This window comes from Perca flavescens, chromosome 15 (assembly GCF_004354835.1).
Source record: "Perca flavescens isolate YP-PL-M2 chromosome 15, PFLA_1.0, whole genome shotgun sequence".
NCBI classification, from domain to species: domain Eukaryota; kingdom Metazoa; phylum Chordata; class Actinopteri; order Perciformes; family Percidae; genus Perca; species Perca flavescens.
Window position 1 is genome coordinate 21,730,829 of NC_041345.1, and position 16,952 is coordinate 21,747,780.

General features: G+C 39.3%; 1 protein-coding gene across 3 annotated transcripts; it reads left to right on the plus strand.

Moving 5' to 3' along the window:
- Positions 1-1,085: 1,085 nt before the first annotated feature.
- On the plus strand, positions 1,086-13,302 carry elac2 (elaC ribonuclease Z 2). Of its 3 annotated transcripts, none has more exons than XM_028599312.1 (25): positions 1,086-1,179; positions 1,328-1,622; positions 2,621-2,671; positions 2,762-2,832; positions 3,022-3,086; positions 3,206-3,263; positions 3,344-3,412; positions 3,506-3,622; positions 4,024-4,079; positions 4,167-4,225; positions 4,812-4,884; positions 5,175-5,287; positions 5,388-5,486; positions 5,604-5,742; positions 6,931-7,016; positions 7,292-7,413; positions 7,579-7,675; positions 8,626-8,764; positions 8,875-8,913; positions 9,261-9,370; positions 10,265-10,364; positions 10,454-10,574; positions 11,028-11,106; positions 11,451-11,595; positions 12,855-13,302. In XM_028599312.1, the coding sequence occupies exons 1-25, from the start codon at positions 1,158-1,160 to the stop codon at positions 13,092-13,094; spliced, it is 2,565 nt and encodes an 854-aa protein (XP_028455113.1). In that variant the 5' UTR covers positions 1,086-1,157; the 3' UTR covers positions 13,095-13,302. The 3 variants fall into 3 exon arrangements, with proteins under 3 accessions (XP_028455113.1, XP_028455114.1, XP_028455112.1); XM_028599313.1 differs by having other exon boundaries at positions 1,088-1,179; positions 1,399-1,622; XM_028599311.1 differs by having other exon boundaries at positions 1,091-1,622.
- The last annotated feature ends 3,650 nt before the right edge of the window (positions 13,303-16,952 follow it).

A 16,952-nucleotide genomic window follows, 5' to 3' on the forward strand; every position in this document is an offset into this window, starting at 1 on the left:
TTTTATATTTGTGTTTTCAATCCGAATATTTCTTTGATGCTGCATGTGGTCATGATGTGAATCTGTGATAGTACAAGCTTGTTATTCCATCTAGAACCAGTCAATAATTAAATAAAAACCTGATGTATTCAGTCTTATTTAACTCTAAGCTGCTGTACGACAAATCATTTGACACCAAGACAAACTCAATTTCTGTGGAGAAGAGGTCAAACTGATGACTCGTAATGTGAAGCTATGTAGGGATATTAGGAGTGTATGCTAGGCCAAAAGTATGTGGACACTCTTAGAATATTGCCTTATGTGATAGGAACATGTCATTGCAAAAACACAATTTGCCCTTATTGGAAGGTTGTCCACTATTTTAAAACCTAGCTGCACGTATGCACTGGTGGAATGTAACTATCATACATTTACTGTAGTACTGTACTTTTTTTTTTCTCTCTCTCTTCTACTTTATACTTCTACACTTCATTAATGAAAAAAATAGTCCTTTTTTATTCCACTACATTTGACAGCTTTAGTTACTTTGTAGAATCAGAATACATTATGAGTCATTATTGTATATTAAACTACCCAGCTGTATAAGTAGTTAAAGTTAGCTCCACCTTTGCCAGCTTCAACATCAAAGTGATGAATACATTGATGCATCAATAATTATAATATAATGATATAATACATATGATTCTGAATTAGCTTATTCTGCATAATAAGTACTTTTACTTTTGGTACTTAAAGTTTATTTTGATGGTCATACTTTTGTACTTTTTTTGGATGCATTACGTTTACTTGTAAGAATATTTTTACACTATTGGTACTTTTAATTTTAGTAATGACTCCAAATACTTCTTCCACCTCTGCAAGTAGATCAGATTTTTGGGGTAATTTGATGGTTAAAATGCTTTATAAGAGCTGAATATGTGTAATATTATTTGAGGTGTTTTATTTTATAGTAGTTTGTTTTGTTGAACCCCTCTTCAAGAAGTAGTTCTATCCCCGCCCCCTCTCTTAACACGTCGCTGTGATTGGTCCACAGACCTGCTAAATAATTCTCCACACCAATGAGCGATACATTTCGATGACGTCATCATTAGATGCCGGAAAAAGTGTCACATGTGTCAACCAACCATGCAACCAACCTCTGTCCTCAGTCTTGCTGAATGTGCACCCAGCTACTTTTAGGTAATTCATTATTTTAAAAAAGCGAATGGAAATGTATAAGGACGCATTAACTGATTAATTGGCGTTGGTTGTTTTAATTATTGTGTCGTATTTATTATGAATACGGTCCATTTGAAGCTCAGGTCCTTGACACCTCTGTTTATTAAAGGCAGAACTATCTCTGCTGGCCCTCCGCCTGTCGCACGCTGTGATTTTCCTTATCACCGGACTGTTTTCCAGTTTTTCCGAGCAATGGCTACAACTAGTAATAATAACCCGGAGACGAGGCTGCCGCTGGGCATGAAGAAAGTCAAGCAGAAGGAGCCGCTGCGACGGGTGAAGACCAAAGAGAACAGGAACAAACGAGGAGACGTTCACGGACCATCCACGGTGTACCTGCAGGTGGTCGGTGCTGGAAGCAGAGATAATGCTGCGTCACTGTATGTCTTCTCCGAGTACAACAGGTAATACACAAATATGTCATGAGTTTTAGTAGCCCGTGCTTTTACTTTGAAACCAGGGCTGTGTATATTTCACAGAAATATTTGAGATACAAAGTGTTGTGGGTTATAGGTTAACTTAAATTTAAGTCCTGTCTAATGAAGAAAATGTGGCATAAGTTGGCACTATCATTCATTTCTTAAAGAGCAATTCAACAGTGTGTGTGTGTGTGTGTGTGTGTGTGTGTGTGTGTGTGTGTGTGTGTGTGTGTGTGGTGTTTTACTTTCACCTTGCTGCAGTGATGTACAAATGTACTCCAGGGTGTGTCAGTACACTGTGACATGACTGTTGGGCATGATTACGACTGCAACACAACACACTTTTTACTACACTCACCCATATGTGAAGCAGACTTGAATTTGCTTTGCAGCCTGGTGTTAAGTTACTCTTTTAAGGGGAAAGCCCATTGAGTTAGCATTCAACATCCATGGAGTTGGGGTACTATCCAGGGAGAGTGGTCAAAATGTATGCAGTTGATACCCTAGGATGGGCCAACATACGTATACGCATTGTCCTACACTTTACATGTGCAACCATACCCCTCCATTAATATGGTGTTTTTGTAAAACCCTGCCTTCATGGTAAACACCCGCATCTTTTGTTACACAGGCTTTCTGTTAAAAATGCAAAGCACAGCCCAAATCGAGAAAACATTGATGACACCATTGGGGTTTAAAAAAAGATGACCTAAAGCTCTGCCTGAGCCACAGACACTGAACCACTGCTCAGTAGCACATTGATACAGTGCCTCTTTAAGTGTTAAAGATGCTTTCAGGTGGTCCCCGATGAAGTGAGGTTTGGCACAATTACAAAAAAGTTATGAACAATTTAGTTAGAGCTTTCACATTTTCTACCCAGTATAATCTCACAAAGAAAAGTTTTCAAAAAGAAACAATATTATACATAGACATGATATTCAAATTAAACTGAGGCTGACTAACTTCCCTCCTCTCTGCTGCAGATACCTGTTCAACTGTGGTGAAGGAACACAGAGACTGATGCAGGAACACAAGTAAGCTGGTTTGAACAATGTTATCCTTGTAGTCGGTCTGATGGATAAAGACGGAGAGCTAACTAATATAATGGTGCTTTCTTCGGACAGACTGAAAGCTGCTCGATTGGACAACATCTTCCTGACCAGACTCAGCTGGGAGAATGTGGGAGGTTTATCAGGTCAGTAACATCAGTCTCTGCAGCACCTCTCGGCTTAAAGTGAATGTGGCTGTTTCTTTGCTTTATAGACGGGCATGTTTTCTTGGAAGTAGAGCAACTACTAAAGATAATTTATATATCTTCATAAATTAAATCAATGAATATCTGAGTATTTTTGGACCGAACACTTGTGTGTTGTTTCCTCTACAGGGATGATATTAACCTTGAAGGACACTGGTGTTCCAGAGTGTGTTCTCTCTGGACCGCCACAGCTGGTGAGAAACTCATCCCACAGTACTCGCATCTCTGCAGCAGGTTTTTAGTGGACACATGTATTCATTTCACATCGACTGTCTCTTCTTCTTCTTCTTCTTTGCCTTTTTTTCCATCAAAGGAGAACTATCTGAATGCCATCAAGTCATTTTCTGGACCACTGGAAGACATCAAGTTGTGTATGTTGAATTTACCGATTAAGCATCATTTTTTTGTGTAATATCTGTCTTGCGTGATGTTTACTGTCATATGCTCCTAGCGGTTCGACCGTACACTGAAGAGACGTACACGGACGATACAATGACAGTTTATCAAGTGCCTATATTTGGTGAGTCTTTCTTGCATTTTTGTGTGTTCACTTAGACTTCCTCCTAAAGTGTTTTGGTTTGACAGCTGAGTGTTTTCTGTCTTCACTCTCCAGCCCAGTTGAGGGGTGACGGCAGAAAGCTCTCCCCCAAGTTGGGTGGGAGCAGCCCCTCTCGTAGTCCTCCCTCTCCCAGGAGGGACAACATCCACACTAACAGTCCAGACAGTCCAGGTGAGTCCAGGAGCCACTGGAGGACATACATGCGTCACAAACAGAAGGAGAAATCCTACAAACTTGCTCTTAATTACTTATTTGTGAAAATGATCTGGTAGTTTTGAGGAGTTCACAGATTAATTCTCAACCACCAACATTATTGCAATTCATCCTGAGGGGGGTGCAAGTGTCTAAACCACATTTCCTGACAATCCATCCAATACTTGTTGAAACATTTCACGTTTATTTTAGAAGTCTAAAATCACTTATATTTTGAGTGTGGTGTTGATGGACACTGTTGTCCCACAATGCAAGGGGCAGTTAAAATGAAGGTGCTAGTGTAGCATTAAATTGGAAGATGTGCAGACATGGGTGTGTTTTCAGTGACAGAATGCGTGACGTTGCCTAATGTCTTGTAGGTGAAAGACGAAAAGCAAGTCGAGATACCTCTTTGGCGGTTTCCTTCATATGTAAGGTAGGAACCTTCAGAAATGGTGTCATCCTGTATGTAATGTACACATGAAGGAACGTCATCTGACATTTTTCTTCTCTGCTTTGACAGCTTCACCCCAAGAAAGGGAATTTCTTAGTCGCTCAAGCCAAGGAGCTCGGTTTGCCTGTGTGAGTGGATTTTAAATACAAATCAACCAGAACATGGGCCAGTTATTGATCTTTTAAAAATGATAAGATTTAGTCTGATGTGGTGCATTTTTTTTCTATGATTTAATTGATTGCAATATTAACACAAGCTGTCCATGCAAAGCCCTTAAACTCAGTTAACTCTGATCAGATCAATACAGCTGTGGACAAATGTCTGATTGTTATTTAGTTTTATTAGTTATAATTATTTTGGGTTTGAGTGAACAATGTTTCTGTTGGAACGAGTTAATTATGACTTACTTTCCCCCTGAATTTTATTGAAATGGTCAAATTTAAATATGATAAATATTGTAATATTATATTATAGCTCTCTATATCATATTACTAGTAAGTATTAGAGCTGCACAATATGGAAAATATGCAATATGCGATAGCGTTGTTGAACATTGCGACAACGATATTACTTCCAATAAATAAACCGATTCAGATCTTTTCTTCTAGTCGATTGTTTGATCCATAAAATGTCAGAAAATAGTAAAAAAAATCATTTTATATATAATAATACTGTAGTTCAGAAACTCTTATAACTCTTTTTCTTTCTCCACAGAGGCACAGCAGCAATCGGTCCACTCATAGCAGCATTGAAGGATGGGAAAAGTATCACGTACGAAGGCAAAGAGGTGCTGTGTAAAGCTGCTCTGTTTGATATAAACTCCTTTTAGTCATTGCATCTTTTTTTGTCCTTTCAGAGCTGACCCATGTCTCCTTTTTCACTATTAAAATGTTGTGTATAAATGGGCATGTGTGTTGATTTGATGTGCATTGATTTATATTGTCCTTTTATTTCCACTGTCAATGCACTTCGTAAACTATTGTTTTTAAAAGGTGCTACACACACATACAAATAAATAAAGTTATTATATTTATTAGGCTGCAGCTCTGAACTGTTTTTCTTTCTGTTGTCTTGCAGATCCTCCCGGAGCAGGTTTGTACTCCCACTGACCCAGGACCAGTCTTTATCATCGTCGAGTGTCCGTCTGAAGAGTTTGTCGAAGCTCTTTGCACCAATCGGCAGCTGAGAAGGTAGCGGTTTGATTATCTGTGATAACTCATTAATACTATATCTGTTGTATATTACACCTGAAACCAAATGTATTTAAATTGAGTGCGTCATCCCCTCTAGATACCAATCAGGCGGGACGGAGGACCCTGCTGCGTTGATTGTTCACATGACTCCGGAGTCTGTTTTGACAACAGATCAATACAAGAAGTGGATGGAGAGGTTTGTATTCTCTCGCTCTTGAAACCAGACTCCATAGAGATTCCAGCTTTATTTTATTTTTTGTAACCTTAAGTTAAACACACCGAGGCTGAGAATTTTTTTTGTGCGTTTCTGCAGCTTTCCGTCCACAACTGAACACCTGATCCTTAACGAACATGTCTCTACAGTCCACAATGTCAGAAGTCACAAGATCCAAGCTCAGCTGAACATGATTCACCCAGACATCTTTCCAGAACTCAAGTCTTACAAAACAAAGGTACCAAACAACCATACACGTGCATCGCATTATATAGTTATCCAGTACAGGCTGGGCCACAAGAGATATTACTCATTACAAAATTATACATAGATGCTATTACGCAGGAAGGAAGTGCTGGCGACACTTGGAGAACGGATCGAACAGACTTTGATAAAACCCCTTTTACCACAAGGTGTCACCAAAGCACAGTTTAGGTTAATACCATAGACTATACAGTCTATGGTTAATACTGGCTTCATTATTGCTGCAAGACTGCAAACCGGAAGAACACCAGAACTCACTGAATGGGTTAAGCTGCTTCCTTTTTAAATACTTAATAGCTAGCATGAACAATACATAAGGAAAATGTAAGCAAGCCTGGGATTATTTCTTTCTGTACATTTAAGCTATAGTTGGTAACTTTTATAAAAAAAAAATGACACAACAAAAATATTCTATATTTACAAGGTGAAGAGTCCGACTGTACACGTTAATTAATCACTGAATCAGCCTCTCTGGGTTGTCAGTTCTCTGTAGTTTTCTTCATATTATATCCTTCTCACTCCTCATGTTCGGCACATTTAGGGACATGTTTCTAATTTTTAAAGCTGAAGCCATTTGTCACTTGATTCGTCGATTGACAGAAATCATTGGAAACCAATTATTATCTATTGATTGTTTAGGTCGTTTACCAACATTCACTGGTTCCAGCTCCTCCAGTATTTAGATGTTCTGTTTTTCTTAGTTTCATACTGCTGTAACTGAATCTCTTTGGGTTTGAGACTGTTGGTCAGACAAAACAAGATATTTGTAAATGTCACCATGGACTCTGTCATTTTATCATGACATTAATTGGAAAATAATTAGAGTTAATTGATGATGAAATAAATCATTGGTTGCAGCTGTAATCCGTTCATATCACAGTGATAATTTATTTCATTTTGGGAATGTAGCGGTTTTTTTTCCCTTTAGCAAATATAGTATATGTTGGTCTTTACCACGGTACATTATTTTATACGCATCCCCATTTGCTCGGTTATGTTTTTGTGTATGGTTTTCTTTTATTATTCCAATATTGACTGCAGTGGTTCTCAGCAACTATATTTCAACATGACTTGAGTAGGAGTTCACAAAGTGATAAATCAAATATGGTCCATAAAAAGTAGTTGTAAGAAAACAACAAAAACTTTTGTTTTTATTCCCCAGGAGGCTCAGGCTGCCCTGCACGTCCCCAACGTCAGAGCTGAGTGTCTGCTCAAGTTCCAGCTCAGACCTGTAATGGAGTGGCAAAGGTTAGTTTGTCCTTCAATCCCCCCAATTTAGCCAACATTACTCTGCGGCTCCGAGCGCTGCCTTGTCACAGAAAACAATCTGGAATGGGCCGTTGCACTCAGCCGCTTTCTTCTTCTTTTTCAACCTCAAATGTCATTGTTTTTTCTTCACCATTTCTGTCAAGTACTGTAGTACTGCGCATCAAGGTCAAATGTGAATACAATTCTTGTTTTCCGCGCCAGTGTTGTTGCAGGCAGTGGTGTGTGTCTTCTTGACTCTGTATCTCGTTCGTTAGAGACGCCATCCCCTCCTGCAACGCTGCAGAGTTTGTGAAAGAGGCTTCTGAGGTCCCAAACTTTCTGGAAGAAGTGGACAAGTGCAGGAAGATTTGCTCCACTGACGCTGCAGAGCTTTCTGGTGAGTTCTCCTCTTTAAACCCCAGAGGGATGTTTTTTTTTTTTTTTTTTTTTAAAAGCCAAACAAAATGTTTCTTATTTTTAAGTGGATGGTCCTTCAGTGATGTGAAGAAAACGTATATTATCACGTATCATTATAGACATATGGTTATGTTTTCTACTTCAGAGCAAAGAGAAAAATACCCAGAGGTGGTTTTCTTGGGAACAGGATCAGCTCTTCCGATGAAGATCCGAAACGTCAGTGGCACTTTAGTTAATATCAGGTATGGATCTCAGGTTTCCACACACACCTACAGGTAGAATGGAAAGAGATTTACAAATTTAAAATGCTTTTGAATTGTTATTTTGTTCCCATAACACTAAATGAAAAGGGAACAATAATCAAGATCATAAATGTGCCATTTCCAGCACAACTCATCCTGTAGTTTGTTGTTAGTTTTATCATCACTTGGCAATTTTTAAAATATAATTTCACTATTTAATCTGATCACTTTGGTGTACACTTCCAACACAACATTTGTACACAAAATATAAGCTGATGATGTACAGGGAGAAGAGAAATCTTATTCATCAGGAGCCTCTCTTTCTCTTCATGTGGAATTACCAGAAGCATATTGTGAGTTCTCTTTGCAGAGTGCAGAGTTTACAGTAAACTGCAGTGTCCTCCGTCTTGTTGTAGCAGGAGAAATGCATTGAAAAATCAGTTTTGAAATAATCAACTTAAACTTATTTTTTCGTTTTAAATTGCATATTTTTTCGACACTTCCTATACATTTTGTATTTGTTTTTTTTGCTATATGATGACTGATGGCTGCACCCTTCCGTCAAATAGAAATACACTCAGTTGCCAGTTTATTAGGTACACCAAGCTAAAACTAAGGCAGTCCAATGTACCAATCCTGCAACAAATCCTCTCTTCGTTGAAGTCATAGTGTTCAGTTAATGTTGAAACTGTTTGAAGAGGTGTTGATTTAGCTGTATGATCATTTTGGGGGACGTAGTTTACGGCGCTAGGTTTGAATTGTAATCCACCACACAACAGGAGCTTGTAAGGATGGACTCAGTGGGTTCAGTAGAGTTAAAGAGGGTCTTAAATCTGTACTTTTTGGTGCAGATCTGTAAAAACTGAATGGGTGACACTGTTTATACAGTGTTTGTATATGCCCTCATCCAGTTTACGTTAAGTGGGTCTTGTGTTTGTGGCTGCATGTAGCCCGAGTCAGTCCGTGCTGCTGGACTGTGGAGAGGGAACCTTCGGTCAGCTCTGCAGACACTACGGGGACGCTGTGGACCATGCTCTGTCCAAGATCTCGACCGTCTTCATCTCACACATGCATGCTGACCACCACACAGTAAGCAGCTATTCATGATTACCATGCTGTGGTTTAATATAGGAAATCCCACAACATCTTAAATGTGAAGTCAGCTGCTTGAAAAATAACCACCAATCTTCTTGTGTTAGGGGCTGCTCATGTTGCTGTATCAGAGGGAAAGAGCACTGGTATGTAGGCCTGCAACAATTATTACATAATTGTCTAAATAGTCCATTTTTTTTTTTTTTACTTTACATAATCAAGGTTTCTTTGTCTAACCGCAGTTAACTACTAACATTAGCTAAGGTCTTAAGGCGTATGACTGGTAATTGATATGCATATAAGTGATTATTGGTCGGACTAGAATTATTATATTATTATTATTAATTATACAGCAAAATTTGGAATTTGTTACAACTGTACTGTATGTAAAGGAAGAGGTGACTTAAATCCTAATACAGTGTTTCCTTTGGCCATTTAATGTTTGAATGATTATTTGTTAAACAAAAAAAACATAAATGTTTGTGTCTCTTAGACAACGTTGGGGAAGACGTTCAGCCCCGTCTTCCTGGTGGCTCCGGTCCAGCTCATGACCTGGCTCAGCCAGTATCACGATTACTGCGAGGAGATACTCAACCATATCAAGTATGTGGATACGAAGACAGCTTAAGATCACACAGACTTCACCTTTGTGCTCCGAGACAATTGATGTTTGTGTGCTCAGCAGAGTTTAGTTTGGACTGTTTAATCTACTTTTATTCTGCTTTATGGCAATATTGTATTTACAGGATTTTCACATCAATGGTATGGAGTATTGTGATTGTTCTATTCAGTGGATCATTTAAAGGCTGACTAGTTATGATTTTAGCTACAAGTTCTCAATAAAAAGTGAAGAAAATGTGCTACAATATAACTGTACATATTTTAGTGCAACACAGTACACATCAAATGTACACATGAATATTGTGTTGTTTTTAGGAAGTTTTTATCTGAAAAGTAACTACAGCTGTCAGATAATCCTAGTGGAGTAAAAGGTAAAGTATGAAGTAGCAGGAAATGGAAATATTCAAATAAAGTGCATAAGTGCAAAGTACATCAAATGGTACATAAAGGGGCTGTACTCGAAATCCTGAAAAAACAGCGGGATGGGATTGTTTTCTCACGGCTCTAACAAACTGTTCCCCAATACCTGAAATATCAACGTTTTTTTTCACAGCCACATGCACTAACATGCATGCGCGAAAGGACTAGCTATCAAAACAAAAACTGAAGTTTGGATTACCACACACGCACACGGAGTGTGACTTCTACTCTCCTTAGGACGCCATAGCAAATGTTTGTTTGCTGCTATATTAATGTTCTGAATATCGAGTACAGCCCCTTTTAAGTACAGTACTTGAGGAAACGTGCTTAGTTACTTCCAATCTGTGACCGTTCAGAGATTTAATTTTGCTAACATGATTTTTGCCTGTTAACAGCAAAGTTTTTTGGGAGCATGCTACCGTGGCGTCTTTTAACATAATGCGTTTTGTGCTTCAGCCTCATCCCTAACAAAGTCCTGTGTGACGGTGCCGAGGTCCCCCAGCAGAGGACAAAGTCGTTCATCCAAGCGCTGCTGAAGAAGAACGATCTGGAAAAGGTGTTTTAATATCACATCCTTTCGATATTGAAGGTGTCGCAGTTTTTTTCAAAAATGTACTCATTCTTTTTGTTTGTGCGTGTTCTCAGTTCCAGACGTGCATGGTGCGTCACTGTAAGAATGCCTTCGCCTGCAGCTTCACTCATCGCTCAGGCTGGAAACTGGCCTTCTCTGGTGACACCATGCCCTGCGACGCGTTCGTACACACCGGTTAGTACCACTCCGACTGATTAAAGTCCATATTTCATTCAAGTGTATCTAGGCAGACTACTTACAGTGTGGAATGTTTAAAAGCATACGCTCAATTTGCTCTTACAGAGATTCGTAATAAGCCGCTCGACTACACGGGTGGTATCTAAATAATTTATCCGATATTTCCTAATGCTTTCGATCACTTTCATAGCTGGCAGGCTCTTCTAATGGTTCATGTGGGATCCCACTTCATTGACTCTTCTTGAATTGCTTGACTGAATTCTGTCCAAGCAAAGCCTCCCAGAGACAGCGAATGTATCCCCTGCCTGCTCATTATAGATGGCTCAGCTCAGCAGACAAACAGGGCGGGCCCAATTCTTGATTACGCAGACTACCTGATTGATTTCCTGCAGGGCAGGAAGAGGCTGTAAGTGCTTCTCTATGATTCAGATTTTTTTTTTTTGCCGGCAGGAAATAATGCAACCTTACTGATCCACGAGGCCACGCTTGAAGACGGGCTGGAAGAGGAAGCTGTAGAGAAAAGACATAGGTGGGTAAAATAAACGGCCACAAACTGAATGATATTAAACAAATAAAAAAGGATGAAAAAAGAAGCAGTTAAAGTTCTATGAGCCAACAAAAGAAATGCACTTTATCGGCTATCTGAGGTTGCACTTATTTTTGAGTGCATTGTGGCGAGTTACGGAAAGAACATTTTAACAGATATTGACATTGACTTTTTATGGTGCCAGAGGGAGTCTGTCTTCACAAAAAATATCTTTTTATGTCAACAGAAAACAATATTCCCATCAACAGTTTCCCTCTGAAACCCTTTAGAGTCAGCTTTAGTGAGAAAGCGGTATTTCTGACTTTATGCTTCATGTTTTCTGACAGCACAACCTCCCAGGCCATCGGTATCGGCATGAGGATGAACGCTGAGTTCATCATGCTGAACCACTTCAGCCAGCGCTACGCCAAGATCCCTCTCTTCAGTGAAGACTTCAACGACAGAGTGGGCATCTCATTCGACCACATGAGAGTAAGTTCATCACTTGACAACAATGTTCATGCACATGTAATATCTGATATAAAAAAAAAACTTTTATTCTGCTTTATGGCAATATTGTATTTACAGGATTTTCACATCAACCTTATAAAGTATTGTGATTGTTCTATTTACTGGATGATTTAAAGGCTGACTAGTTATTATAGCTACAAGTTCTCAATAGAATTTGTAGAAAATGTGGTATATCACCGTATACATTTGTTTAGTGCAACACAGTACACATACATGGATCAAATGTACGCATGGCTTTTATGTTTTAGGTAATGTTTTTTTATCTGACACGTAACTAAAGCTGTCAGATAAATGTAGTGGAGTAAACATTAAAATATAAAGTTTAAAGTAGCAGAAAATGGAAATACTCAATAAAGTACAAGTACTTCAAAATTGTACTTAAGGGGCTTTACTCAAAATACGGAGAGAGAGAAAAAAGCGGACTGGGATTGCCTCAACACGGTTCTTAGTTGGAGCATGACAGGCCTGGTAAATGTGCTTTGAGTGGTGATTGTCTAGTTACAAGTTTAAAGGAACTTAATTAATAAGGAACTTTGATCAAGTGTTGGTTCATTTGATATAAATATAAAAATGTGAATTCATCGGGAACGACCTGTTGCCTTTTCAAATCTTTCTAAGTTATTCTGTTCAGCTGCAAAGACTTGACATTTTTAAATATCACGTAATTTGAGCATCTTAAGATGTTTTTGGACAAGGCTAGTGTATTTTGTATAGAACCTTTTTAACAACAAGGCAATTCAAAGTGCTTTAAATGAGACAAAATGTATTCAACAACAAACAAGGAGTTATAAAATGAGATGATTTTAAAAAGGGTAAAATAGAAAATAAAAACCGTATAGTGCAAGATATGAAGGAATAGTTCTAAATAAGATTTAATAAAAGGCAGTGGCAAAGGTTTTGAGCCTCGATTTTAAAAGAATCTCAGACAGGAATTTAGACTGTAGACGGGTCAACGGTAACACACACTGAATGTTGTGTTAACGAGACTGCAGCAGTACGTTTGTCTGAACAGCTGCACTCCTGAGCTTAATATTGTTTTAGTTCACTGCTGATTCCCCGTCCTGAAGTCCATAAAGATATTTCCCTTTCAGATGCAAGGCTGAACAGAAGTTAGTTGTGAGATACGCCACAGTATTTATGAGCCTCACTTCTTTATAAGAGTTACGAGTTCAGACCTGGTACCGTCACTTGACCATTTTCGCCATTTCCTCTTTGCTCAGATTGGCTTTGGGGACTTTAAAACCCTCCCCAGGCTCATTCCCGCACTTAAAACCCTTTTCGCCGAGGAGATCGGTGAGATGGAGGAGAGGCGAGAGAGGAGGGAGCTGAGACATCCGAGAGGAAGCAGCTCTGAGGGAAACAGTGAGCAGAAGACGACCGACGTGGGCCGAGGTGCCAAAAGAGACCAGGAGGAGGCAGCGACACACAGCACACAGACCAAGAGGCTGAAGACCAGCTGAGGCCTGACTGACCAACAGTGTTTAAAACACATGGACTTACAACTGAGAGCATCCTGAGTTCTCTTATTTAAATAGTTAGATTTTTATTTGGCTAGTGTGGTTTAATTGAATAAAAAGCCTGTATATTTCTTGTATTGCAGTGTACAAAGCTCAGCTATAAATATAGTTTTTTGTTTTTCATTAAAAAGAATAAAAGCAATACCACACAGCCTGTAGTTCCATACAATTAGGTCCAAGCTATTCATTATTTTTAAAAAGTGGATCCAATACATATTTTATACAGATGTAAATGAAGACATGATGATCTACTATTGGAGGGATTTTCATGAAATTTGGTTCAGACTTGCAGACTCAGTATGAACTGTGATAACTTTGGTGATCCCTTCTTTCCATATAGTACTATTATCAGCTAAAACAATTTGTCCTATTTATTTGGTTATTTAACAGGGACCACACACTCAAATGTGTGTGTGTGTGTGTGTGTGTGTGTGTGTGTGTGTGTGTGTGTGTGTGTGTGTGTGTGTGTGTGTGTGTGTGTGTGTGTGTGTGTGTGTGTGTGTGTGTGTGTGTGTGTGTGTGTGTGTGTGTGTGTGTGTGTGTGTGTGTGTGTGTGTGTGTGTGTGTGTGTGTGTGTGTGTGTGTGTGTGTGTGTGTGTGTGTGTGTGTGTGTGTGTGTGTGTGTGTGTGTGTGTGTGTGTGTGTGTGTGTGTGTGTGTGTGTGTGTGACAAATGGATAAAACTGATTCAAAGACTATGCTCAGGTTGACATTCCTATTAGCCTGAGTTGTGCTAATTAGCAAATGCTAACAGGTTTAATCTGGTGAACATGGTAAACATTATACCTGCATATTAGCATGCAAGACATGCTAACTTACAGCGCCACCCGCATGTAACTCACAGCACATCGTGTTCAGGTGAGCCTAATCACTCAGGTTGGTAGGAGGAGTGTCCTGTGCAGTAGAAGCTATCCTAGCTGATAGTGGAGGGATTCACCAGAGGCCTCGCGATACGATATCGTCACGATACAATATTATTGCGATTTTAAACCTATTGCAATTTATTACCTTTTTTTCCCAATTTCAAATGATGTCCCCAAAAGGAACCTTTGTCAACATCTGTTTTATCTATAAATAGATAGATTTCTCGGTTTATTCATCTTGATTCAATTTTATTGTCAAGCAGACAAACTGACCAACACGTATATAATAATAGATCGATACTTGACTTCTGTGTATCCATACAGTATTGCCATGGAAAATATAGCAATACTATGCTGTATCGATTTTTTTTTTTCCCACCTGTAATAGCTGGTAGTTTATTAAACTCCACCCAGGAGAATATGTTTAGCAGTTCTGTTTGTCAGCAGGATATCGGAACATCTGGCCTAATTTTCTTGAACATTGGTGAAAGGGTGTTGCATGGACCAAAGAAGAACCCATTCAAATTAGGAGCGGATCCAAATCACGGGGCAGATTCACAAATTATTTTTCACTTTAGTTAACAGTGCGAGTTAGGTCATGGCCTTGGCACAGGTCTGCGCTCTCTTAGTGCCCTTATAGTGAGTGTGACATTCTAAAAAAGATCAGCCTCGCACCTATATTGTCAGTTTATCAGTTTGTTCCACTTAAAGACACATTTTTAAATTAGCCGAGCACCTCCACAAGTAATATTTCTTTCAAATGCATTAAAAAGAAAATTGCATATTTCTTTAACAAAAGCTCCCCAAATCTAAACTGCTGGTGTTGCAGTGATACATGATTTTCTTTTTGGCACATACTGGGCTTTTTCCAGCATCAAATCTTTTTGAAAAATGTGTCCAGTCATGTGATAGAACATTTCATATGTGAGCTGCAGTAGAGGCCAGAGACCTCAGTATGTGAAACCATCGTTGTTGAACATTTCCACTTCAGGCCTCATGGGGGCTTCAGTGAGCCACCAGAGCTTACATCAACCAGCTACTGGGGCCTAAAGGAAAAAAAGAAAATCAGCCAACATGGTAATAATGCTCATGAAAAGTGACATATTATTGCCACTTGAGGTAGCAATGGCTACAGGAATCTGATAAAATAAAGGACCGAGGATTTCAGCCCTTAGAGGGGTCCGGTGTGTGTAATTGAGCTCTGTTAAAACCATTAAGAGATATTGAAGACATAAATCAGTTGCTTCTCAGTATGGGGATTGTTAAAGCATCTTAAATTTGGCGTGTTTATGTTGCCTTCTGATTTGACATACAGTATGCCATCCACATACAGTAACTGAACTCTGATTCCTGGGGCTGACCTTTCAATTCTAGAGAAGAAGTAGCCCTCAGAGAAAACATTTAGCCTACCACTGCCCTGCATTACCTCCCTGTTATTGTTAAAATGGTCAAATTTACTATCAGCTATTAAATTCAAAGCCAAAGGTAAAAGCTGACTTCTACACTGAGAGCACCCCCCTCCCATCTCATCAGATAAGAGGTGCCAGAACTCTGCAGTAAATATGGGTTTTTAAAGATTAGTGGGTTGAGCGGTGGGCCGGTGATTAGCCTATTTTCAGGAGTGTGAAGCATGGAGATGAAGATGCATTGCTCCCGGAACCTGGAGTCCATTTAGGGGCCTTTGCTGCCACCGAGGCCTCCACAGTACAGAGGAGGCATGAATGATAAGCAGGAAGTGTGCAGAAATAGGTTTTAACAGAAGCTTTGCAAAGTCAGAACGTTGAATTGATAAACCTAGTCATCACTTAACCAGCAATGGACCACCACAAACTATAATTGAAGGCACAATTCAAGTGTATTCATAATGCTACATTTTAGAAAACCACCTGAGCTATTTGAGCGCACAACTCACTGTCCTGATTTTTTTTTTCCTTTCTGAGGAAACGCCATTTAAGATTTTTGGGGTCTAACATGCGGAAACTTGAAAGGATAATATAGGCTTATTACAACGAGGAGCTTTATTGTTGTAGTTTTGGCCATGATTTCTATTAGTTATGCTAACACTGTACTCGCCAAAGTAATTTACTGAACTCTGGGAACACGGCTGCATTGATAAAAGTCCGACGTGACAAGAAACACAAGCAGTCAGACATCAGACCACTTTATCTGGAGGTAAAACTGAAATTGTTGAGTCAAAGTTGAACCAAGAAGTGGTTCTGTAAACTGCGATCATTTGACTGTTTGACTTTGTTTTTTCTTCGAGTCAAGTTTGGCTAACCTGGGTGTTTATTTAAATCCTGATCGCCTGATCGTTAATGTCACCTTGCTCAGCAATTAACGTTGTCAGTGTTGTTTGTCAATTGTCACCAATGAAAAACATCAAGGCATTTTGCTTGGTTAGTGCAGAGTTTGTAGGTAACTAATGAGGCGTACGTTGTGTGTTTAAGAGTCGTCAATGAGGTTTCACCATGTCGCTCTATCTTACTCCTATGTATCAACAGCAATTAGCATATCATGTAATCATGTTTTGAACTGTCTTTAAACCGCAGGTTTGGACAAAGACGAGACACTCCGTTAACCTGATGTTCACTGGATGTCAGGAGCTGACGTATCTTTTCTCAGAGACTTGCGTGTCTCTTTTTTGTAGACTTTTTTTGTTGACTCAAGTTCAGAGATCCACAATTGTGTTTTCTAAGCTAAGAGATCACATTGCTTGTTGTATGAGGACATAAGGAAGAATAGGATGTTGAGGATCCGACAACGGTGCAGTTGAGATGGAAGTCAAAGACAATGCACGGGCCGGCGCATTTTTAGGGGGGCTCAAGCCTAGTCTAAAATCACCAATGTCATGCTGAACATCTCAACAGAGGTGACAGGATGGTGAGGGGATGCTTTATCTTTCAAGTGTCCTATACATGATACAAAAACAACATGTGAAC